The sequence below is a fragment of the Hylobates moloch genome, unplaced genomic scaffold (assembly GCF_009828535.3).
Source record: "Hylobates moloch isolate HMO894 unplaced genomic scaffold, HMol_V3 SCAFFOLD_8, whole genome shotgun sequence".
Taxonomy (NCBI): Eukaryota; Metazoa; Chordata; class Mammalia; order Primates; family Hylobatidae; genus Hylobates; species Hylobates moloch.
This window is the reverse complement of record NW_026652283.1, coordinates 107,832,104-107,857,496: the sequence shown is the minus strand read 5'-3', so window position 1 is coordinate 107,857,496 and position 25,393 is coordinate 107,832,104. Positions and strand designations below refer to the sequence as shown.

General features: G+C 39.3%; 1 protein-coding gene across 6 annotated transcripts in view; it reads right to left on the bottom strand.

Annotated features, from left to right (window-relative positions):
- ZNF385D (zinc finger protein 385D) overlaps positions 1 to 25,393 on the bottom strand; it is a 971,783-nt gene that overhangs the window by 128,540 nt on the left and 817,850 nt on the right. For all 6 annotated transcript variants that reach the window (XM_032162305.2, XM_032162308.2, XM_058442417.1 and 3 more), the window contains one exon: positions 23,465 to 23,575. In XM_032162305.2, the coding sequence (XP_032018196.1) occupies positions 23,465 to 23,575 (111 nt within the window). The remainder of the gene's footprint in view (positions 1 to 23,464; positions 23,576 to 25,393) is intronic.

Below are 25,393 nucleotides of genomic sequence, written 5' to 3'. Positions count from 1 at the left end.
GAATCTGGGCCAGTGTTGGGTATAAGTACAGTGTTCTAATATAGTAGTATCTGGATTGTGCAAAGATCTGTAGAATATGAAAGAATACATTCATCTTTTCAAATTCTGATAAGTCATCTAAGAAATTCTAGCAACGTAATCCAAATGCAGTGTGTAATTTATGGCATGCCTGGTACAACTTCATTTCCCTTAATCAGAGGGTAAAACCAAATCACCACTCTTAAACCAATCACGATAAGAAACTTTAGTGTGAAGAAGGTTAAAAATGAATGGGTGCTACACAGATTTGGGGGCAGATGGTAAATGGGAAATCTCTGTACCTTCTGCTTAATACTACTGTGAGCCTCAAACTGCTCTAAAAATAAAGTTCATTTTTTCTACATAGACATTTTTGGCCATGGAGACACTTGAGAAAGGTAAATTATTTCCTCACAACTACTCTTGTTAATACAGAGGATAGGGCTCAGTAAAAATTAGACAATAACAAATAGCAACTGTTAGGAAGGGAAGGATACGAATGGCCACAAACCCCCAAATTACACAGGAATAGACATTAATATGAGTTACCTTTTCTCAAATTTCTTTGCTCATCTGACCATGAACAAACCCTTCTACTGTCCTAGTTTTCAGGACTATGATGAAACTGATTATTTATGATATGCTGAAATAAATTATAACAAAATGTAACAAAAAAAGCAAGAGTCTTCATAAACAGGAACTAGGATGAATGAAATGGAATGAGCAAATTTTATCTTTGAGACTTTCAATTATTGGTGACCACTAATCTAGTTTCTACTTTTAGTTTCTACAAGTTATGTTAGTGCCTACTAATACTTTAAGAAGTGTATACAATTGTAAAAAGAGATACAAAAAAACTGATCAAAATTTTAATAGATATATATATCCAGCAATTTGTGGGCAACTGGTTTTCATCAAGGATTTTATTCCATAGCTAATAAAGATTTCATCAGTGGTAAGGTTGCTGGTGCACTCTGAAATATTCACAATCATAAAGTTAAAATTTGGGGATGTTTGACAATAGTAATTTTTTTTTTTCAAATAAACTAAAACTCAGAGGCTTCTACAAAACAAGCTTTCAGAATCATAAGAACAAGTTTCTAGGTCATGCTCAAGTCTAATTGCACTTTTTTACTTCCCTTTAAAAATATGTGGATTTTCATGTTTAGGTTTCAGAGAATCAGTTACTTAGGATATGAATCCTGCATTGTGGAGAGAGTAGTCACTGTGGAAAAGGAAGCCTAAACTTCATTTTTATCAAAATGTAGAAATTATGAAACTTAAACCATCTTAGAGATTCCTGGGATTTTCTTCTCTGTTTCTTTTTTTTTTTTTTTTTTTTTTCAGAGATGATGAGGCGTCAGCCTGCTGCCCAGGCTGGAGAGCGGTGGTGTGATCAGTGCCCACTGCAACCTCCAACCGCTGGGCTCAGGCAATCCTCAAACCTCTGCTTCTCAAGTAGCTAGGACTACAGGTGCGCACCACCATGCCTGGCTAATTTTTTAATTTTTTTGGAGAGATAGTCTTGCTGTGTTGCCCAGGCTGGTCTCAATCCCTTGGCCTGCCAGTGATCCTCTTACTTCCACCTTCTCAAGCACTGAGATTACAGGTGTGTGCCACTGAAACAGCCAGGTGGGGGGGGGGGGGGCGGGTCCCTGGACAAACTCTAATCAGCCTGCCCACTGAGGTGTAGCCGCAGGAAGTTCAACAGGGAGGAGCCTGGCCCTCCTCTTCCTGTGCGGAACCTGGGATTCCAAGGGCCGACAGGAAGCCCGGAGCAGGGAACTCTGGCCTTGCGGAGGAAACCTGTTTCCGTTTTTTTCTTCCCACCCCGACTTTCATTCGATAAAACTCTGTTTTATTCACCCTTTAAACCTTCTCCAAACCTAAATTTTCCTGGCCGTGGGACGGACAAGAACCCAGTCTTCAGCTGAAGGAAGGAAAAGTCCTGCAACATTCTTGGCGTGCAACGTTGGGGCTCTTGAAGAGGTGAGTGAAACGGCGACTCCAAACCTCTCACTGTTGGCCGGGCGCGGTGGCTGATGCCTGTAATTCCAGCACTTTGGGAGGCCAAGGCGGGCGGATCATGTGAGGTCAGGAGTTTGAGACCAGCATGGCCAAGATGGTGAAATCCGTCTCTAGTAAAAATGCAAAAATTAGCCGGTGTGGTGGCGCGCGCCTGTAATCTCAGCTACACAGGGGGCTGAGGCAGGAGAATCACTTGAAGCTGGGAGGCGGAGATTTTAGTGAGCGAAGATCAGGCCACTCTACTCCAGCCTGCGCGACAAGAGCCAGACTATCTCGGAAAACAAACCGCTCACCCTTGTTTCTAAGCCTTTTCATCCTGGAACTTCTGAGCATATGGGAAACCGCTCCCCACCCCTTGTCGCTCATGGGGGTCGGGCGCCTTTTCATTGCCTTTTCCTTTTTCCAAACGGACTAGCGAGCAGCATCTCCCAGCTGCTCCCCACTCCGTGGGGGGCTGGGATGCATGGCCTAAGGGTCCCGCACAGCCGGTTGGCTGGTTCCCAGCCAAGGGGTTTTACTCCATCCGACGGTAATTAAGCTTAAACATTTCTTAGGCAACTGGTGGAGGAAACAGTTGCATAAGAATAAGAGGTTCTTCCCCAGGCATTCTTAAACTGTTTCTTTTCTTTCCCCTTCTCTACCCTGTCAGCAAGTTAACTTTTAAAGTTTTTTTTTTCTTTCTTTCTTTCTAGAAGATGTTTTACTAGGCCAGGCCCCCCAACCCCGCAACTATCACTGTTTATACTTTCTGCAAAGTTTTGGTTGTGAAATCAAGCCTCCATCTTGTTTTACATCCTGAGGGCATGGCTTGTAACTCTGGTGGCAAGGCTTTGTTTAGGAATCCTGCCTTAGGAAGTAAGTTTCTTTCTGGTTTGTTATCTGCATGTTTTCCTAGCCCTGTTTCTTAAAGGACCCCACCTAGCGACTGGATTTTTCTCTGTGTGTGTAGTGTGTGTGATGTCTGTAAAAAGAGTTCTAATTAATTTGTCCTAAAGAAAGACAAGCGCTTGGATCTAATATTTTTTGAAGGGCAGATAAAATCTGTGGTACCTTTCAGTTCACGTGGCTTTAATCTTTGAGAACTAAAAACAGGGCTAAAGACTATTAGTAAAATGCAGGTCAGATGCAAGTGCTTTGAGGCTAAACTGCTTGTTGGGTTTTGAGAACTATGCCTTGCCAGCTTCGCAGTTGGTAAGGCCTGGGGACATATGGAACTAACCACAGACTTGACTAAGAAGGCAAAGCGTGGCTGCAGTTAGCACACAATTAAGGCAACTTTTCAAGTTTTCCTTTAAAGTTAAAAATTGCTAGGAGTTTATTGACATTACTAGAAATGGGTTCGCATGCAAGGTGTGTAGGAACAGTAAAATGTGTTTTGTGTTTTTTTGCGTGAAAGGTTATAAGAAGGCATGGAAATATAAACTTTTGCCTAGGGTTACAGGATTGTTTTGAGTTAGGAAAAAGCTGAAGGTTCAAAGAAGTGGTGGAAAAATTCTGGAAATTAATCTGAAGAAGAGGTTCTCTGTGTGAACATACTGACTAAATTCAGAAAAGGTATTATGTGGTTTTTCTGCAAATTGAGCATTGAAATAAAATCACAAGGTTATTCTTAAAATGCTAATCTGCTCTTCGGCAAAATTTATAAAGATTTATAAAAGGTTTTTGCTTCTTTAAAATTTCCGAGTCATCATTTTGGCAAAATAAATAACTTGGCAATCTGGAATTCTGTTTCATAATGTCAAGTGTTTTAAACCTCGAACATTTAGCAGCCTAACCAAAATCAAACTTCAGTTTCAAAATTGTCTTCCCTGGCACCTGGCTTTGCGAATACTTCAGAGGGCCCCTGAAGTGTCCAGAAAAGAGAGGTAAACAGGATTATTTGACATGTTCACGTATACAGGATTGCCAAAATGATGTTCAATCTTCCTTAGGTTATATCTTGGTGAATAATGCTAACATATGTTCCAAAATTGTATGGGATTTCTAAAATTCTAATGCCTAAGTATATGCCATCAATCATAATTAAGATTGTTAAGTTATTGTAAACCACAGAGATAACCAAACTTCTTTCCCTATTGTGTTTCTGACTGTGACTACCCTGGATATTTTGCTATTCACAGACTATTGTTGTCTTATTTTAATCCTTTTCAAAGATGGTTTAAAATGAGCTATAGAACCTTAACAGGTGTTCTGAAATACAGACTTCTGATAACTTTAGAGATTGTAACATTGGAATAAAGGAAAATGTATAAGATTCATGAAGAGCTGCAATGCTCGTGAATATCAAGCAAAACAAGAGTTTACTAAATGGACTGAACTCAGAAAGCCTAAGCAACTTTTTTGACTTTTGCTTGGAATATTGCTGATCTATGTTCTGTTTTTTCAGAGTCAAGGAAACTTATTTTGAACTATTTGAAGCTTTTTAATAAGGTATACACTCCTGTGATCAAAATTTGGAGCATGTTTGTTCACCTCTGCCTGGCTCCTGTAGAATTTGGAAATATAAGTATTCTTATGGCAATATAGTTGTTTGGATGAGAGCAGTAAAAATCCATTTTTCTTTTGCATTAGAACACAATTGGAAAAAAATTGTTATTTTATCAAGGCTTTGACTGGAAGGGTATGCTTCCCTATAAGGAGTCAAGTTCGACTTACAGAGCCGATAAAAGCTCCATGGGAGACTGACCTGAGACCCACCTCTACAGTCCCTAGTCAGTGTTCCTGACTTGTGCTCAGTAAATAATGTCACTTTCTAACAGGTCTAGGAATTCCAAGTTTATCTTGGGACCTCAAGAGGAGAGGATCACCCAACTCACAGGTTTTTGAGGATGCAAACCCATGGTTGGGCTGGGCTTTAAAAGCTGTTATCTGAGATTCCTTGTGGAACAAACTTCCATCAAAGCCAATCCGAAAGGCCTTTGTAGAAATAATTATTCTTGCTGTACTTTATGGCAATAATCAAGCCAAGTCTACTTTGCAAACAACTCAGTCCTATCATGTTTTTTTTTTTTTTAAACAAAATTGAGGACTGGAAAGAGAAATTATGTCCCAAAACTCATCAAACTACATCTGTCATTAAATTTGAAACTCATTAGTTGTTTTTAAGTTTTTGCCTACATTTTACACTAACCTGCTTGTTCCTGTGACCCTACCGGCAATCTCTGGCTGCAGCTCAGAAAGAACTAACAGGATGAGTAATGTAGGAATCCGGATTGATATTCTAGTTCTGAGCAATTATCCTGCAGATCCTATCCGGTGATGGAATAAATAGTATGCCCATCACCCAGAGGTTTCCTTTTGGGAAAGTAAGACCAAGGGAACTAACCAAAGCCAAGCACCATTCACCCAAATCCCAGGAAGCCTAACTATAGCTACCAGTTAGCTGGGTATGTCACAAGGCATCCTTTCCTCTCCCTTGTGGGACGAGGACTCAGTTCCACAGTTTCACCTCAGATTTGGCTTATGATAAGGAGTCCATGCAACCCCCCTGAGACATATTTTTGTCCCAGACTCAATTCCAAGCTTTAGGTCAAAGCTCTAGGAAAGAGAACTGGATCTAAGGGATCCAGAGGCAAAGAGAGGTTAAAAGGCACAGCTCAGGTCAGTGTGGCTGATTCCTGCCAATTAAGCCAACTGCAAGCTTCCCGTTTCATGGATAAAGGCCACATTAATATCCATGGCATAAATGAGGTCTAAGGAACTCCAAGGCTACTGACAATAGGTGGGAAAGAGACATAGGTGAGAGTGGATAATTCCTATTCTCTAGCCCCCACTGCTTCATGGGTTCAAGCCGCTTTTGCACTCACCGTGGTGCCTGCCAAAGTCGCTGGAGCTCGTGGATGCAAGGACAGAAGAGGGAAAGTGGACACTCTTCCCTCTCTGCCTCACATACCCTGGGTATCTGATAGGAAGACAAGAGAACCAGGGACACTTGCTCCCCTCTTTCTAAATGGGTAGCCATTCATCTTCTGCCTGTATGCCTTTAGAACGCATGCTGAAACCCTGGGACTCCTTTGAAAAAATGCCTTTTTATTCCTTTCTCCTCGGATCCTCTCCTCACTGATAGGTAATTGTGTCTCCGTACTATGGGACACTCCCCTCAGATGCAGCCTCCAAACTGGGAAGAGTTAATTTCCCAAACCTGAAACTGGTTGGCTTAAGATTGGGCTCAGGAGAAGGTAACCCAGAAGCCTAACCTGCCAGCAAAAGCATAAAGTTTTTTAACCAGTTGGGCTTTTGGCCTCCCTCTCCCTGTGCAAACTGGTAAAAGGCCTTGGAATTTTTTAGCTGTCCTTACCCCTCGCCTTGTTTCATTTAAATACATGTTTTCTAATAACCCAGTTTGTCTGTTCTTGCCTTCAGGGCATCAAACTCCAAACAGTCATTCATCCAGAGCTTCTGACAGTAGCCCCTTCCGCTGGGACCCCTTAGGCCTGTAGGGAAGCTCTGACTGCCTTTTCCCCAAAATAGCGCCTCCTGTTAGCAGAAAGCAGTTAAGATCGGTCTTGGTTCTTATTCTAAGGGCATTTAGATGTACTTTTTTTTTTTTTCTGAGACAAGAGTCTTGCTTTGTCTCCCAGGCTGGAGTGCAGTGGCATGATCTCAGCTCACTGCAACCTCTGCCTTCCAGGTTCAAGTGATTCTCCTGCCTCAGCCTCCCGAGTAGCTGGGACTACAGGCGCCGGCCACCATGCCCGGCTAATTTTTGTATTTTTAGTAGAAACAGGGCTTCACCTTGTTGGTCAGGCTGGTCTCCTGACCTCAGGTGATGTGCACCCCTTGGCCTCTCAAAGTGCTGGGATTACAGGTGTGAGCCTCTGCACCCGGCCACATGTACTTCTTTAGATGGAGGAATGAGACAGCCAGGTGGGAGGGGGTCCCTGGAGAAACTCCAACCAGCCTGTCCACTGAGCTGTAACCTCGGGAAGTTTATAGTGGGGAGGAGCCTGACCCGTCCTCGTCCTCTTCCCGTGTGAAACCTAGGATTGGAAGGGTGGTGGGAAGCGCTCTAACGGGGGACTCTGGCCTTGCAGAGGATTCCCGTTTCTCTTTTCACCCAATAAAACCCTGCTTTACTCACCCTTTACGCCATTTGGGAGCCTAAATTTTCGTGGCGGTGATATGGACAAGAACCCAGTCTTTAGTTGAACTAGGGAAATATGCTGCAACACCACCACACCTGGCTGATACTGTTTCTACCTTCATTTCCTTGTCACAGCAATAAGGAAAAATGTTTCTGGTTTTGAGTGCTTCTTTCATTTATTCATGCAACATTGATATCAAAGATTTTTAGAGCCTTCCTAGCATTAATGGCTTCTTGCCTCATTTTCTGGGAACCCCTGGAAAACTTTTAGTTTGTTTCATTGGAAATATATCTCTTGCTTCACTACTGCATTTTATCTTCCTCCTCATATTCTGTCCTTCCAGTTTTACCCATGCTTAATCCTCTTCTCAAACTCTTTGCATTTAATGAAATAGACTCTCAACACAGATTCTCCTGTTCCCTTCAATACTTATGGTAGTAGTAATGTCCTTTAAGTGGCTCTCAATTTTTAAATATGTTTCTATATCCCAGCAATTCCTGAGCATGCTATTGATATCCACCTTGAATAACTTCTGTATTGTGTGCAGGACTGAAGTGACTGATGGTCTTAGTTGAAAACTGTCAGCTGATGTCAAGGCAAGTGTCAAAATAAATTTCTCCTAGGGCATGTCCCCTGATATCATAAATAAAAACATTATGTTAGGGAACTTAAGAGCCCTGTTTCTTGTCCGCCTAGCTGTTTCAGTAGCCTATTGCCCTTGAAAAAGTCAACTAAATATTTTGGTCTTTGGTTTCTCAACCTATACAGTGTACAAATAGACATCGCTATGGTTTGTATGATTTTATATAGAATACAAAACAATTTATGAGTTGTTCATAATACTCTATAGAAACGTAAATATTCCCTTGTTTGCTGGAGGTTATGAATGTATCTACTGCTCACATGTAAAGTCAACTTTCCCTTTTTAGATATTCAAGGTCAAATTTTCCATGTCTAAGAAAAGTTGATAGAAAAAATGAATATTATTACTTTGTAAAGTAAAGAAACCCAGATAAATACAAACTTTTAATAAAGATTTCTCCTTTCTTAGTCTCTTCCTCATTTCATCCCCAGATGAAACTCTGGAGGATCAAAGCCTGATTCAAAGAGTCCTGAAATGACCTAATATTGGGGTTTTATTTTTTAAAGCCTGCCAAAGAAGCACACGGCTTAGGTAGATTCCTGTGCTCTTGGCTGGCTCATTTTCTCTTGAAATCCGTAGCAGCTAAACCCAATATTTTTGGCTCTGTCCTTCTGTTCAGGTTTTGTTATCTGAGAATTCCTGACAGAGCTGGGGGTTCCACTCGAGAGGTAGGAACTAGTGAGGTTGTGAGATAAAATGTATCCCAAATGTCAACTCACAGTATAAGCCCTTCAAAAAAGAGCTCCCAGTCACTTGTTTCAAACACAGTGACAACCTATAGGCCATCACCACACTCTCCAGAGCCAGCTTTTCACATAGGGGTGACCTGACAGCCCAACTAAAACTCATCAGGTTCTCAGATGTGTCTCTTCTTTCGCACAAGCTGAAAGGCCCTGTCAAAGGACAGCTTTTGAAGAATAAAAAGGACCCAGTGGGAAGGCCATGGTGCTCAGGCCAAAGCTCAAATAACTCTGCGAGTCTTGGAGACTAACACAGGACACTCTCTTATGAAAGAGATGTTTCAAAGCTGCCTGAAAATTTAATTTATAAGTGTGTCCCTCAGAAGATCCTTTGGGATGCAGCGGCAGCAACATACTTAAAGAGGTTGATAGCTTTTAATAGATGCAGTTTTGACAGGGACAATTTGTCCCTGCATTTTTTAAAAGGAAATCTTTAGAAAATTGCAACTGAGGCCCTCAAAATGGAATTTATAATTTGAGAGAGCTGAATCCTAACCACTAGACCACCAGGGACCATCAAAATGTATAATTTGAGACAAAATATGCAGCTTAAAAACATAATAGATGCAATAATTCTCTTTTATAAAATTCAAGCATGCTTATAAAGAAAATTTGGAAAGTAAAGAAGTAAAAGAATAGTTGACCCCAATACAACCATTATTGGTTTTCGTTTTTCCCACAGCTAATCAGCATTTCCTTTAAACATCCGTCCTGTGAATAATACTGATAAGTATTAGGATATATTAAGACATGATTTTAAGAAATTTTAATTATCTAATTTGGTCACTGGAAGCCTAATTTGGTCACTAGGGAGGAAAAAATACTCTTATCAACATCATCATTATATTGACACACTGGTAATGGACGTTAAGACTAAGAGATATGAATTAAATTCAGACACACAGCTTAGTTTTACTACATTTTTATGTTCTAAAATGCAGAAAAATATATATATATTTTAGACAGAGTCTCACTCTGTTGCCCAGGCTGGAGTGCAGTGGTATGATCTTGGCTTACTGCAACCTCCGCCTGCCAGGTTCAAGTGATTCTCCTGCCTCAGCCTCCTAAGTAGCTGGGATTACAAGTGCGTGCCACCATTCCCAACTAATTTTTGCATTTTTAATAGAGACAGAGTTTCACCGTGTTGGTCAGGCTGGTCTCGAACTCCTGACCTCATGATTCACCTGCCCCCGCCTCCCAAAGTGCTGGGATTACAGGCATGTGCCACCACTCCCAGCTGATCTCTATTTTATAATACCATTAGAAAATATATCAATATATTGTAATGATACCAATGATCCCCTTTTGGAGGGCTATCAGGCCTCCAAGCAATGTTATGCTCTCATGAGGTTTCTTCCCTTCTGATTTATCAAACAGTTCCCCAACGTAATGAATGCTTGACAGTCCTGAATCATTAGGGACATGTTGTTACTTTATTATAGTTCAATAATATGAATTTCTGTTTACACTTTTGACATGTTTATGCTTGAATTGTTGCATGTGTCTGAATATGAGTAATACCATGTAAGAGAACTCATGAGTTCTTATGAGCGAGTTCTAGCTGCTGAATGGCTTTCCATAGCAGCTGTAACTCCTTCCAGTTAGTTCCATAAGGAAAGAAACCTTCAGGTCTTCTCTCTAGGACAGGCTGACTAAGCAGGAAACACATAGATCTTCCTCCATGCCACTGTAGTAACAACTATTGAAACTTCAGAATGGACTTGCTGCCCTCCCGTGACCAGATGAGGCACAAACAGCAGAGACATGAACATTGTCCTTAGCCAGCTAATGACCACATGGCCTTGTACAAATCTATACTCTCTACATCTCAGCTTTTGCATGTGAAATTAGGAGTATGTCTCTTCTACCTCTACAGTTTTATGAAATTCTATTGTTAGGAATTTAACTGTAATAACACTTACATGCTACAGTCTTATATATCCTTAGTTTGGAATTGGAGGTCTTATTTCCCATTCTATAGTGAATCATTGAGTATCCATTCTCTACTTCACTTAATAAGCTTATATCTTGTTGGCCCTGATGTCTTTCGAAGGCACATTACTAATTTGCCTAGGTCATGTGGTAATTTATGCTTATTTTAAGATGCTGATAAAATAATTGGACAAATTACAACCCTTCAGTCTTTAATTAGAAGGTTTCCACATAACTCCATGTGTGTTTCATATGAATGTCAAGAGATTTGTCAGGAAAAAACCTACACCAGGAAAAGGTAATCTGATTAAAAATGCAAGCAATATTAATTTATGACATTTTAAAAGTTATCTGCAGGGCCAAAAATAAGAACTGTACCATAAAGGAAAGAGTTATGGCAAAATACCAAATGATACAGTTTATGATAGGAAGGGTTAACAAAATAAATAAAAGTTTAGAGGGAAAGGAAATTGAATTTTCATGATACAAAGATGAAAAGAACTACAAGCTATTATTTTCATTGGAAGGGGAAGAAGCTTTGAAATGTAAAAAGGTTCATAAGGCAAAACTACTTTCATATGTGATAGAGGATTCAACCAAGCATACAACTGAATTACAATGTTATTTTTCTGGAAAGATTCTAGGTTTAAAAATGGAAACAGAAAGATAAATTCCAGATTTACCTGGAAACAAAAGAGCCGTTGCATTGGGCTTAGAAAGCCTTTTCTTGAGTTTAAAATGATCTAATATGTATGTATATTTTGATTTTGGTTATTCTTTAAATAGAGATAATTTTCTTACATATGGATCAATTGATAAATCCAATCAATCTTGGCATTCAGTGTCTAAATATTTTGTAAAACTGGTACTTATGGACATGGCTGGTCAATAAGTAAACAAATTTAACATTTCCAGTACATGAGTTTATTTTATTCACATATAATGATACAAAGACATTTCTTAAATCTCTAAGAGAGTTTCTTGTCTTGTATTTCAATTCTGCAATGATTATGTTTGGTTTATAAAACATAGTTTAAAGGTTGGTATGTCATTTATAAACTCAACATTAGATCTTCTATTGAAAAATAAAACAACAATGTTTAAAATTTGCACTGAACAGTGAATGATATTCAAGGCTCAAAACAATAGAAAGTATAAGGGCAATTAATTCATATGTGTCAGCTTATATAGACCAAAGAAACTGCAATGAGTTATTATCTGATGCGGTCATGAAATTCAGTTCAAACCTAAGTCAAACATTCAGATAAAATGGCGATATCTGTGGTAGACAGAATAATGGCTTCCTAATGCTGTTTAAATCGTAATCCCAGGAAAATATGAATATGTTACATTACATGACAAAGGGGAATTAGGTTAGCAGATGAAAATAAAGTTGTTAATCAGCTGACTTTAAAATAAGGAAATTATCCTGAATTACCCAGGTTGGCCCTTTGTGATCACAAGGGTCTGTGAATGTGGAAGAGGGAGGCAGAAGAGTGAGACAATGATTACACGTGAGAGAAACTGAGCTGGCCCTCGCTTTTTCTGAAGATGAAATGGGGTCTGGCCCTTGCTGTTTTTGAAGATGAAATGGGGTCACAAGTCAGGGAATGCAGGCAACCTCTAGAAGCTGAAAAAAGCAAGAAACTGGATTCTCCCCTGGAACCTGCAGAACTAACATGAGCCTGTAGAAAGAACATTAACCTTGCAGACACCCTGACTTTATCCTATTGAGACCCATTTCAGACTTCTCACCTTCAGAATGGTAAAGTAATAGACATATCTCAGAAATATTGCAATTTGGTTCCAGATGACCCCAGTAAAGCAAGTATCACAGTAATGTTAGTCATGTGAATTTTCTCATTTTGCAATGCATATAAAAGTTGTTTATACCATACTTTATTAACTGTGCAATAATATTGTGTCTGAAAATACAATGTATATACTTTAATTTTAAAATTTGCTATTGCTGAAAAATGCTAGCAGCATGAACTTTTAGCAAGACATAATGTTTTTGCTGGTGGAGGGTCTTGGCTCAGTGTAGATAGCTATTGGCTGATCATAGTGTTGGTGGTTTCAGGTTGAGATAGCTGTGGCAATTTCTGAAAATAAGACAACAATGAACTTTGTTGCATCTAGAACTCTTTTCACAAAATATTTCTCTGCAGCATAAAATGCTGTTTGATAGCATTTTATACACACTAGTACTTCTTTCAAAATTGGAGTCAATCCTCCCAAAGTCTGCCACTGTTCTGTCAATTAGGTTTATATAATATTCTAAATTCTTTGTTGTCATTTCAGCAATGTTCACAGCATCTTCATCAGCAGTAGATTCTACCTCAAGAAACGACTTCCTTAGCTCATTCAAAAGAAGCATCTCCTCCATGAAAGGAGGAGGTTATCTGAGATTTCATCAATTCAGCCACATCTTCAAACTCTACTTTTAATTATACTTCTTTTGCTATTTCCACAATATCTACAGTTATTTCTTTCACTGGAGTTTTGAAACACTCAAAGTCATCCATGAAGATTGGAAGAAACTTCTTTTAAATTCCTGTTAATGTGGATATTTTGACTTCCTCCCATGAGTTACAAATGTTCTTAATGGCATCTAGAATGGTGAATTTTTTCCAGAAGGTTTTCAACTTATTTGGGCAACATACATCAGAGGAATCACTATCTATGGTAGCTATAGCCTTAAAAATATATTTCTTAAATAATAAGAGTAGGAAGTCAAAATTACGTCTTTATCCATGGGCTGCACAGTGAATGTAGTGTTAGGCATAAAAACAACATGAATCTTCTTGAACATCTCTATCAGAGCTCTCGGGTGATGAGGTACATTGTCAATGAACAGTAATATTTTGAAAGAAATCTTTTTTTCTGAGTAATAAATCTCAAGACTGGGCTTAAAATATTCAGTAAACCACGATGTAAACAGATGTACTATCATCCAGCCTTCTTGTTGCATTTGTAGACCACAGGCAGAGTTGATTTAGTGAAATTCTGAAGGGCCCTAGGATTTTTGGAATAGTCATTGAGCACTAGCTTGAATTTAGACACTAACTTCATTGGCTCCTACCAAGAGAGTAAGCCTGCCCTTTGAAGCGTTAAAGCCAGACCTTGACTTCTCTCTCTAGCTAGGTAAGTCCTAGATAGCATAATCTTCCAATAGAATGCTCTTTGGTTTACACTTAAAATCTGTTGTGTAGTGTAGCCATCTTTATCACCGGCCTTAACTGGATCTTCTGGATCACTTGCTGCAGCTCCTACATCAGCACTTGCAGCTTCACCATACAAGTTTATGTTATGGAGAGGACTGCTTTCTTTAAACCTCGTGAACCAACCACTTCCAGCTTCAGACATTTTTTCTCACGTCTCTTAGCCTTCATAGAATTAAAGAGAGTTAGGGCCTTCCTCTGGATTAGGCTCTGATTGAAGGAAATGGTATGGCTGGTTTGATTTTCTGTCCAAACCACTAGCACTTTCTCCATATCAAACATAAGGCTCTTTTGCTTTCATATCATTCATGTGTTTACTAGAGTAGTACATCTAATTACCTTCAAGAACTTTTATTTTACAGTCACAACTTAGCTAACCATTTGGCACAAGAGGCCTTTCAGCGTAACTCTTCTTTTGACATGTTTTCCTCACTAAGCTTAATCATTTCTGGTTTTTGATACAAATGAAAAGATGTATGACTCTTTCTTTCACTTGAACACATACAGGCAATTGTAGTTTTTTTTTTTTTTTTTTAATACTTTAAGTTCTGGGGTACATGTGCAGAATGTGCTGGTTTGTTACATAGGTATACATGTGCTGTGGTGGTTTGCTGCACTCATCCACCTGTCATCTACATTAGGTGTATCTCCTAATGCTATCCGTCCCCTAGCCCTCCATCCACTGACAGGCCCCGGTGTGTGATGTTCCCCTCCTTGTGTCCATGTGTTCTCATTGTTCAACTCCCACTTATGAGTGAGAACATGCGGTGTTTGGTTTTCTGTTCTTGTGTTAATTTGCTGAGAACGATGGTTTCTAGCTTCATCCATGTCCCTGCAAAGGACATGAACTCATCCTTTTTTATGGCTGCATAGTATTCCATGGTGTATACATGCCACATTTTCTTTAACCAGTCTATCATTGATGGGTGTTTGGTTTGGTTCCAAGTCTTTGCTATTGTGAATAGTGCCGCAATAAACATATGTGTGCTTGTGTCTTTATAGTAGAATGATTTATAATCCTTGGGGTATATACCCAGTAATAAGATTGCTAGGTCATATGGTATTTCTGGTTCTGGATCTTTGACGAATCACCACACTGTCTTCACAATGGTTGAAGTAATTTACACTTGCACCAACAGTGTAAAAGCATTCCTATTTCTCCACATCCTCTCCAGCATCTATTGTTTCCTGACTTTTTAATGATTGCCATTCTAACTGGTGTGAGATGGTATCTCATTGTGGTTTTGATTTGCATTTCTGTAGTGACCAGTGATGATGAGCTTTTTTTCATGTTTGTTGGCTGCACAAATGTCTTAAGAAGTGTCTGTTCATATACTTTGCCCACTTTTTGATGGTTTTTGTAGATTCTGGATATTACTTATCAGATGGATAGATTGCAAAATTTCCCATTCTGTAGGTTGCCTGTTCACTCTTGATGATGGTTTTTTTTAATTAGATCCCATTTGTCAATTTTGGCTTTTGTTGCCATTGCTTTTGGTGTTTTAGTCATGAAGTCTTTGCCTATGCTTATGTCCTGAAAGGTATTTGCCTAGGTTTTCTTCTAGAGTTTTCATGGTTTTAGGTCTTACATTTAAGTCTTTAATCCATTGTGAGTTAATTTTTGTATAAGGAGTAAGGAAGAGGGCCAATTTCAGTTTTCTGCATATGGTTAGCCAGTTTTCTCAACACCATTTATTAAATAGGGAATCCTTTCCCCATTGCTTATTTTTGTCGGGTTTGTCAAAGATCAAATGGTTGTAGATGTGTGGTATTATTTCTGAGGCTTCTGTTCTCTTGCATTGATCTATATATCTGTTTTGGTACCAATACCATGCTGTTTTGGTTACTGTATCCTTGTAGTATAGTTAGAAGCCAGGTAGCATGATAACCCCCAGCTTTGTTCTGTTTGCTTAGGATTATCTTGCCTAATTCTGTGAAGAGAGTCAATGGTAGCTTGATGGGGATAGCATCAAATCTATAAGTTACTTTGGGCAGTATGGCCGTTTTCACGATATCGATTCTTCCTATCCGTGAGCATGGAATGTTTTTCCATTTGTTTCCTCTCTTATTTCCTTGAGCAGTGGTTTGTAGTTATCCTTGAAAAGGTCCTTCACATCCCATGTAAGTTGTATTCCTAGGTATTTTATTCTCTTTGTAGCAGTTGTGAATAGGAGTTCACTTATGATTTGGCCCTATGTCTGTTATTGGTGTATAGGAATGCTTGTGATTTTGGCACATTGATTTTGTCTCCTGAGACTTTGCTGAAGTTTTCATCAGTGTAAGGAGATTTTGGGCTGAGACAATCGGGTTTTCTAAATATACAATCATGTCATCTGCAAACAGACAATTTGACTTCCTCTTTTCCTTTTTGAATGCTCTTTATTTCTTTCTCTTGCCTGATCCCCTGGCCAGAACTTCTGATACTATGTTGAATAGGAGTGGTGAGAGAGGGCATCCTTGTCTTGTGCTAGTTTTCAAAGGGAATGCTTCCCGTTTTTGCTCATTCAGTATGATATTGGCTGTGGGTTTGTCATAATAGCTCTTATTATTTCAAGGTAGGTTCCGTCAATACCTAATTTATTGAGAGTTTTCAGCATGAAGGGGTTTTGAATTTTGTTGAAGGCTTTTTCTGCATCTGTTGAGATAATCATGTGGTTTTTGTCATTGGTTCTGTTTATGTGATAGATTACGTATATTGATTTGCATATGTTGAACCAGGCTTGCATCCCAGGGATGAAGCCGACTTGATCGTGGTGGATAAACTTTTTGATGTGTTGCTGGATTAGTTTTGCCAGTATTTTATTGAGGATTTTCGCATTGATGTTCATCAGGGATATTGGCCTGAAATTTTATTTTTTTGTTGTGTCTCTGCCAGGTTTTAGTATCACGATGATGCTGGCCTCATAAAATAAATTAGGGAGGATTCCCTCTTTTTCTGTTGCTTGGAATAGTTTCAGAAGGAATGGTACCACCTCTTCTTTGTACCTCTGGTAGAATTCGGCTGTGAATCCATCTGGTCCTGGAATTTTTTTGGTTGGTAGGCTATTAATTACTGCCTCAATTTCAGAACTTGTTATTGGGATTTGACTTCTTCCTGGTTTAGACTTGGGAGGGTGTATGGGTCCAGGAACGTATCTATTTCTTCTAGATTTTCTAGTTTATTTGCATAGAGGTGTTTATAGTATTCTCTGATGGTAGTCTGTATTTCTGTGGGATCAGTGGTGTTACCCCTTTATCATTTTTTATTATGTCTATTTGATTCTTCTCCCTTTATTAGTCTGGCTAGCAGTCTATTTTGCTGATCTTTTCAAAAAATCAGCTCCTGGATTCATTGATTTTTTTTTTTTTGAAGGGTTTTTCATGTCTCCATCTCCTTCATTTCTGCTCTGATCTTAGTTATTTCTCATCTTCTGCTAGCTTTTAATTTGTTTGCTCTTGCTTCTCTAGTTCTTTTAATTGTGATGTTAGGGTGTCGATTTTAGATTTTTCTCGCTTTCTCTTGTGGGCATCTAGTGCTATAAATTTCCCTCTACATGCTGCTTTGAATGTGTCCCAGAGATTCTGGTACATTGTGTCTTTTTTCTCATTGGTTTCAAATAACTTATTTGTTTCTGCCTTCATCTCGTTATTCACCTAGTAGTCATTCAGGAGCAGGTTTTTCAGTTTCCATGTTGTTGTGCAGTTTTGAGTCAGTTTCTTAATCCTGACTTCCAGTTTAATTGCACTGTGGTCCGAGAGAATGTTATGATTTCCATTCTTTTCCATTTGCTGAGTTGTGTTTTACTTCCAATTATGTGATCAATTTTAGAATAAGAGCAATGAGTTGCTGAGAAGAATGTATATTCTGTTGATTTGGGGTGGAGAGTTCTGTAGATGTCTATTAGACCCAGTTGGCCCAGAGCTGAGTGCTGAATATCTTTATTAATTTTCTGTCTCATTGATCTAATATTGATAGTGCAGTGTTAAAGTCTCCCACTATTATTGTGTGGGAATTTAAGCCTCTTTGTAGGTCTCTGAGAACTTGCTTTATGAATCTGGATGCTCCTTTATTGGGTGTATATATATTTCAGATAGTTAGCATATGTATTTAGGATAGTTAGCTCTTCTCGTTGCATTGATCCCTTTGCCATTATATAATGTCCTTCTTTGTTGTTTGATCTTTGTTGGTTTAAAGTCTGTTTTATCAGATAGTAGGATTGCAACCCCTGCGTTTTTTTTTTTTCTGTCCATTTGCTTAGTAAATATTCCTCCTACCCTTTAATTTGAGCCTATGCGTGTTTTTACACATGAGAGTCTCCTGTATACAGCACACTGATGGTTCTTGCCTCTTTATCCAATTTGCCAGTCTGTCTTTTAATTGGGGCATCTAGTCCTTTTACATTTAAGGTTAATATTGTTATGTGTGAATTTGATACTTTCATTATGATGCTAGTTGGTTATTTTGTCTTAGTTGATGCAGTTTCCTCATAGTGTCGATGGTCTTTACAATTTGGTGTGTTTTTGCAGTGGCTGGTACCGGTTTTACCTTTCCATATTTAGTGCTTTCTTCAGGAGCTCTTGTAAGGCAGGCCGGGTGGTGAGAAAATCTCTTTTGCTTGTCTCTAAAGGATTTTATTTCTCCTTCACTTAAGAAGCTTAGTTTGCCTGGACAGGAAATTCTGGGTTGAACATTCTTTTTTTTTAAGAATGTTGAATATTGACCCCCACTCGCTTCTGGCTTGTAGGGTTTCTGCAGAGAGAACCATGGTTAGTCTGATGGGCTTCCCTTTGTGGGTAACCTGACCTTCCTCCCTGTGTGCCCTTCACATTTTTTCCTTCATTTCAGCCTTGGGGAATCTGATGATTATGTGTCTTGGGGTTGCTCTTCTCGAGGAGTATCTTTGTGGTGTTCTCTGTATTTCCTGAATTTCAATGTTGGCCTGTCTTTTGCTAGGTTGGGGAAGTTCTCCTGAGTAATATCCTGAAGAGTGTTTTCGAACTTGGTTCCATTCTCCCTATGACTTTGAGGTACACCAATCAAACGTAGGTTTGGTCTTTTCACATATTCCCATATTTCTTGGAGGCTTTGGAATTGTTTCTTTGTTTCTTTTCATTCTTTTTTCTCTAATATTGTCTTCACACTGTATTTCATTAAGTTGTTCTTCAAGCTCTGATATCCTTTCTTCTGCTTGATCAATTCGGATATTGATACTTGTGTATGCCTCACGAAGATCTTGTGCTGTGTTTTTCAGCTCCATCAGGTCATTTATGTTCTTCTCTAAACTGGTTATTCTAGTTAGCGATTTATCTAACCTGTTTTCAAGGTTCTTAGCTTCCTTGCATTGTGTTAGAACATGTTTCTTTGGCTCAGAGGAGTTTGTTATTAACCGTCTTCTGAAGCCTACTTCTGTCAATTCGTCAAACTCATTCTCCATCCTGTTTTGTTCTCTTGCTGGCGAGGAGTTGTGATACTTTGGAGGAGAAGAGGCGTTCTGGTTTTTGGAATTTTCAGCCTTTTTGTGCTGGTTTCTCCCCATCTTCATGGATTCATCTACCTTTGGTCTTTGATGTAGGTGACCTTCCGATGGGGTCTCTCAGTGGACATCCTTTTTGTTGATGTTGATGCTATTCGTTTCTGTTAGTTTTTCTTCTAATAGGCCCCTCTGCTGCAGGTTTGCTGGAGGTCCACTCCAGACCCTGTTTGCCTGGATATCACCTGCAGAGGCTGCAGAACAGCAAAGATTGGTGCCTGTTCCTTCCTCTGGAAGCTTTGTCCCAGAGGGGTACCCTCCAGATGCCAGCGAGAGCTCTCCTGTATGAGGTGCCGGTTGGCCTCTACTGGGAGGTGTCTCCCAATCAGGAGACATGGGGGTCAGGGACCCACTTGAGGAGGCGGTCTAACCCTTAGCAGAGCTCGAACGCTGTGCTGGGAGATCTGCTGCTCTCTTCAGAGTCATCAGGCAGGGAACATTTACATCTGCTGAAGCTGCGCCTATAGCTTCCTCTTTCCCCAGGTGCTCTGTCCCAGGGAGTTGGGGGTTTTATCTATAAGCCCCTGACTGGGGCTGCTGCCTTGTTTTTCAGAGATGCCCTGCCCAGGGAGGAGGAATCTAGAGAGGCAGTCTGGCCATAGGGGCCTTGCTGAGCTTCAGTGGGCTCCTCTCAGTTCGATCTTCCTGGCAGCTTTGTTTACACTGTGAGTGTATACCGCCTACTCAAGCTTCAGCAGTGGCGGACACCCCTCCCCCAACCAAGCTGGAGCATCCCAGATCGACCTTGGACTGCCATGCTGACAGCGCGAATTTCAAGCTCGTGGATCTTAGCTTGCTGGGCTCTGGGGGGGTGGGACCCCCGAGCCAGAGCACTTGGTTCCCTGGCTTCAGCCCCTTTCCTGGGGAGCGAATGGTTCTGTCTCGCTGGTGTTGCAGAAGCCACTGGGGTATGAAAAAAAAAAAACTCCTGCACTTAGCTTGGTGTCTGCCCAAACAGCCGCTCAGTTTTGTGCTGGAAACTTAGGGCCCTGGTGGTGTAGGCACCATAGGGAATATCCTGGTCTGTGGGTTGCGAAGACCATGGGAAAAGCACAGTATCTGGGCCCCGGAGTGCACAATTCCTCATGGCGCAGTCCCTCACAGCTTCCCTTGGCTAGCAGAGGGAGCTCCCCAACCCCTTGCCCTTCCCAGGTAAGGCAACACCCCACCCTCCTTCTGCTCGCCCTCCATGGGCAGCACCCACTGTCCAACCAGTCCCAGTGAGATGAACCGGTACTTCAGTTGGAAATGCAGAAATCACCTGCCTTCTATGTTGATCTCACTGGGAGCTGCAGACTGGAGCTGTTTCTATTCGGCCAGCTTGCCAGCAACCGGCCATTGTAGGGTTTTAAATTGGCCTAATTTCAGTGTTGTGTTTCAGGAAATGGGAAGGTCCAAAGAGAGGGTGGGAGATTGGGGAATGTCCAGATGGTGGAGCAATCAGAACATACACAATGCTTATTAATTAAATTTACCATCTTATATGGGTGGAATTCACAGTGCCCCAAAACAATCACAATAGTAACATCAAAGGTCACAGATCACCATAACAGATATAGTAAAAATAGAAAAGTTTGAAATATTGAAAGAAGAACCAAAATGTGATGCAGAGACACAAAGTGAGCTGAGACATGCCTGCATATTTGTGTTGTTTCAGGCCACTGAGTTTGTAGTAATTTATTTTAGCAGCAATAGAAGACTAATACAGTAATCATCTGGTAAATGGTCAAGCCTGCAGTTGTTTAATTATGACCCAAAGTGATTAGTCCATATCTCCAAATACCTTGGCCATGTTCCTTTTACAACATGCCAGACAGACCTGACAGCAAAGTTGTGAGAATGAGAAGCCATTTGTCCCTAATAAATACATATTGATGCCCATTCTACTTTGAAACTTCAGTAACAAAATAAATTGCTACTCTCTCACCACAGAAATAAGAGTACATTTTTGAAAAGTATGTTCATATTCCATGTGTTATATCATATCAATTTATATTGTTAAAAATTATATATAAAAATGTGTATGTGTTTTCTAAAGCATATCTGACAGTATTTCTAAAGTGTCCAGTCATGAATTTGACATAAATCTACAGAATTAGAAACACTCCAAAAATAGAACCACTGTCTGGAAGTGGTAAGCGACTCATCACTGGGAATAATCAAGCAAAAGACCTTGCCTGGATGTAAGAGGTGAAATTCTTGCACTTAGTAGGAGATTGGGTTCAGTGGCCTTGAAATTTCTTTCTAATTCCTAGTTTAAAAGAAGTGTTCTTAATAAAGAGAATATTGACAGTGAAATCATAGGCAGGAGGAGATATTTTAAGTAGTCTCATTAAATATAAGAAGCTGACAACATGGCTCCTGGGAGACTTTAAATCATTTGATTGGTTTCTAAGTGAAATATAAATACAATTTGGGAAAAGGGAACTAAAAAGAAGCCACTTAAAATAATAATTGTAAAACTATATAATTGTTTGCTGAGTGTTAAAAATGATCAAAGTTGAAGCTACTGACTTTAGAACTCCTGTTTATGTGTTAAGAGGACTCTTTTTTACAACAGCTTGAAGAGATGATTACAGTCATCACTTGAGAATACTTTATTGTTAATAAATTAAGCAATTCTTATGGTAAAGTTCTATCACTCAAATCAAAGTGCTCAGCATTAAAAAACAAAAAATCCCTTCACATAAAGTATTATATGTTTGGTATATTCTTTTTGGTTTTTAGCAGCAAATACCACTTAAGTGCTGGTATGGTCTGATTATTTGTATACCTGGAAAATTCATATGTTGAGATTCTGACCCCAAAGTTGATGATAGTAGCAGGTAGAACCTTTTGGGAGATGATTAAGTCATGACGGCAGAGCCCCTTATTAATGAGATTGGTGCCGTTATAAAATAGTTTCAAGGGAGCTCCTTTATCCCTTCCACCATGTGAAAATACAGTGAAAATATGCCATCTGGGAACCAGAAGGCAGGCCCTTACCAGACAGTGAATTTGTCAGCACCTTGATCTTGGACTTCTCAGCCTCTGGAACTGTGAGAAATAAATTTCTGTTGTTTATAATCTACTCAGTTTATGGTACTTTGTTTTAGCTGGCCAAATGGACTAAGGTGTTACGCAGGCAATCCACTCTTCTCTTTTTTAAGTCAATGGATATTATAAAATTACCAGATGATTGCGTTAGTAAGTATGAGTTCTTAAGACAAAAGCAAAATAAAATGTAATGTTCTCTTCAAAGAGGAATAAACTATTTTGTTTATGCCTCATCTATTTCCTATACTCAATGATCTTGCATCCTATCTTCATCACCAGAGCATCTAAGAGTCTTACTTGACTGGAGAGGTTAAATACTGGAAGGCTTAACATTCTCCAGAATTCAGATCTGTTTGGTCATCTCCACACAGTGTATCAACTTACGATGAGAAAATGGTACCTCGATAGGATGGAGTCTTCTGTCTGCCTAGAGTGTGAATGCTTTCCATTTCCTATTCCTTCTAAACCAACGCTGCCTTTCTCTTCTGGAACTCTCAGGATTTAACTCCATATCTAAGCAGGTTTAGCAGGGAAGAGAAGACATACTTTTTTTTTCCCATTGGCCACAGATCAAAATTAATATCACTGGGATGGATCCAGAGTCCACCCTAGTCCTTAGAAATGGTAGAAAAGGTGTGAATAACTCCCTGAATAACTTGTGAAGCACCAGTCAGGTCCACAAATGTTTCCTTCCTACATGTTCTCCACTGAAGTCTTTTGGGGCTTGAATGGTTCTAGGTCTGTAGGACCCCCTGTTAAAATACCAATACTCCTAGGACAACTTGAGTGCTCTAGCACAAATATAATTAAGGACATAGCGGTAATACGGAATTTGAGGCCTCCATTCCAGGCAAAAAGAGCTTATAAACTCAAAATCTTGATCTTAAAATACGATTTGTTACCTATCTTATTTCAGAGTGTAACCTATTAAAAGTTCCATTGGTCCAAAGTTTTACTGTTCCCAAAGGCAAAGTGTATTATCTACACGTAGCATTCCCAAAAGACTAAAAAAAAAAAAAAAAAAAAAAGTTAAACTGCAAGTATATAAGCTTGTTTACATGTGAATTTTCTGTAGTAAACAACCAAACATAACATAATAAACTCCAAAATTAAAGCACATAATGAGTTAAAATGTTATCTTTGAATTTTGACATGCTCAGTTACTGGAGAAAATGTCTAAGAAATCTTTTCTCCTGCAAGATTAGAACAGCAAAATGTATTTTTTTAATTGAATACTAAATGAAAAACTTACATCAGAATTAAATCTCAACTGGCAAATGTTGCATGATATGATTTGCTTTCTTCGATGGGGAAGAGGAACCCCGAATGTATGGTTTATTACAGCTTTCTGAATCGGGTCCATCTGTAATGAGAAAAAAGAAATACAACAAATAGAAATAAAGCTTGTCAGTTCCATTGGAATTTTGCCTATTTCATTAAAGAACCAATCTGTACAGCTTCATTCTACTGCTCACATTATAAAGAACCTTTTTATTCTAAGAAACAACATTTTTACTTTCTTGGAAAATAGATAACATTAAGCCCAAAGCTCAGTATGATAAGGAAATGATAAATTTACCCATTAGAGTCTGCATACTAACTGTTTTTCTCATTTAAAAGCGACAGTTGTCTCAGTTTAATAACCCTTAAATATAATTAAAGATTTATCAAAATTCAAGTTATTGCTAATGCCAGCAATCTAACACAGAAGTATGTCTATACCATTGCCCAAAAATGGACTTCAAAATAGACTGGTCAGCTGGGAAGCCATGAAAATAAATTATACACCATTATCCAACATCAACCTTATGCTATGTTTGCTATCTTTTAGACTCTAAGAATGTAATATACAAATCCTGCTTTCCAATAATTGAAACATACAGAGATGTTAATTAAGTCATTCAGCAATCACTTGTTGACCATCTAGTATGGACTTATTGGGGGGTGCCAAGAGATTTGGGGACAGATACCAGTTATCTTCCTCCATTCTATTTCCAGGACAGGGCAAACAACAACAAAAACATAATGTCAGCAATCCAGCTCTGATAAAGTTTAACGTCCCTTTTCCAGGCTTTTTCCTGTGGTTGCTCTGGCTGGAGTGCAGTGGTGAGATCATAGCTCACTGTAGGCTCAAACTCTTGGGTTCAAGCAGTCCTCCCACTTGAGCCTCCCAAGTATCTGGGAGTACAGACTTGAGCCACCACACCCAGCCCTTAATCTTAATTCTTCCGTGTAACTTCTTTCACTATCCATGTCTATTAACGTTGTGATGAAGCTTAAATGTGATAATTCATGAAATTTACTTAGGATAGTCAGTGTGGGCACATTAAATAGATGCTGGCTATTATATGTTCTGTGTTGTAGCACATGTGAAGATCAAGGTTAATATCAGCCTCAAACACTATACTCATTGTTGGCACATTTCCCGTTTTTCACATGATGAGATAAAAGGACTTATAAGAGTCTTCATAATAGATTGAGATAGATGAGAAATTATTTGATACACTCAGAAGTGCTCAGAATGCGTCAGAAATGACTGTCTAATATTCACCTTCTGTGACATGCTATAGTTTGTTAATTCCCCTAAACAAGCCATTGATCAATTTCATCTCCTTTTGTGTTTCTCAAATCACTGGAATCAGTTAATTCACAGGCTCTCTTCCCTGGAAGGAAGGAGAAAGTTTCTGACTTCTTTGTATTCACAACTCCTATTAGGTTGTCTAGGTACTGTTAACATACGGTTTTGAATAATAATAGTAACAACAATAAAAATAGTAGCAGTTAGCATTTATTATAATGCTTTCCATAGGCTAATCACTGGACTAGGTGATTTACATATTACATGGTTACAGTGATAAAGGAGAACTCATGGGTGTAATCATTTTTCTTTTCCACCTTCCCTTTAAATTTATTATCTAACATTAACCCTTGCCCAAATTCTGGATGAAGCTCAGCCTCTCCTCATTATTTTTCTGGTCACTTTTAGGTATTAACAAATTATAGGCCGGGCACGATAGCTCATGCCTGTAATCCCAGAACTTTGGGAGGCTGAGGTGGGCGGATCACTTGAGGTCAGGAGTTCGAGACCAGCCTGGCCAGCATGATGAAACCTTGTCTTTACTAACAAAATACAAAAAAATTAGCCAGGCATGGTGGCAGGTGCCTGTAATCCCAGGTATTC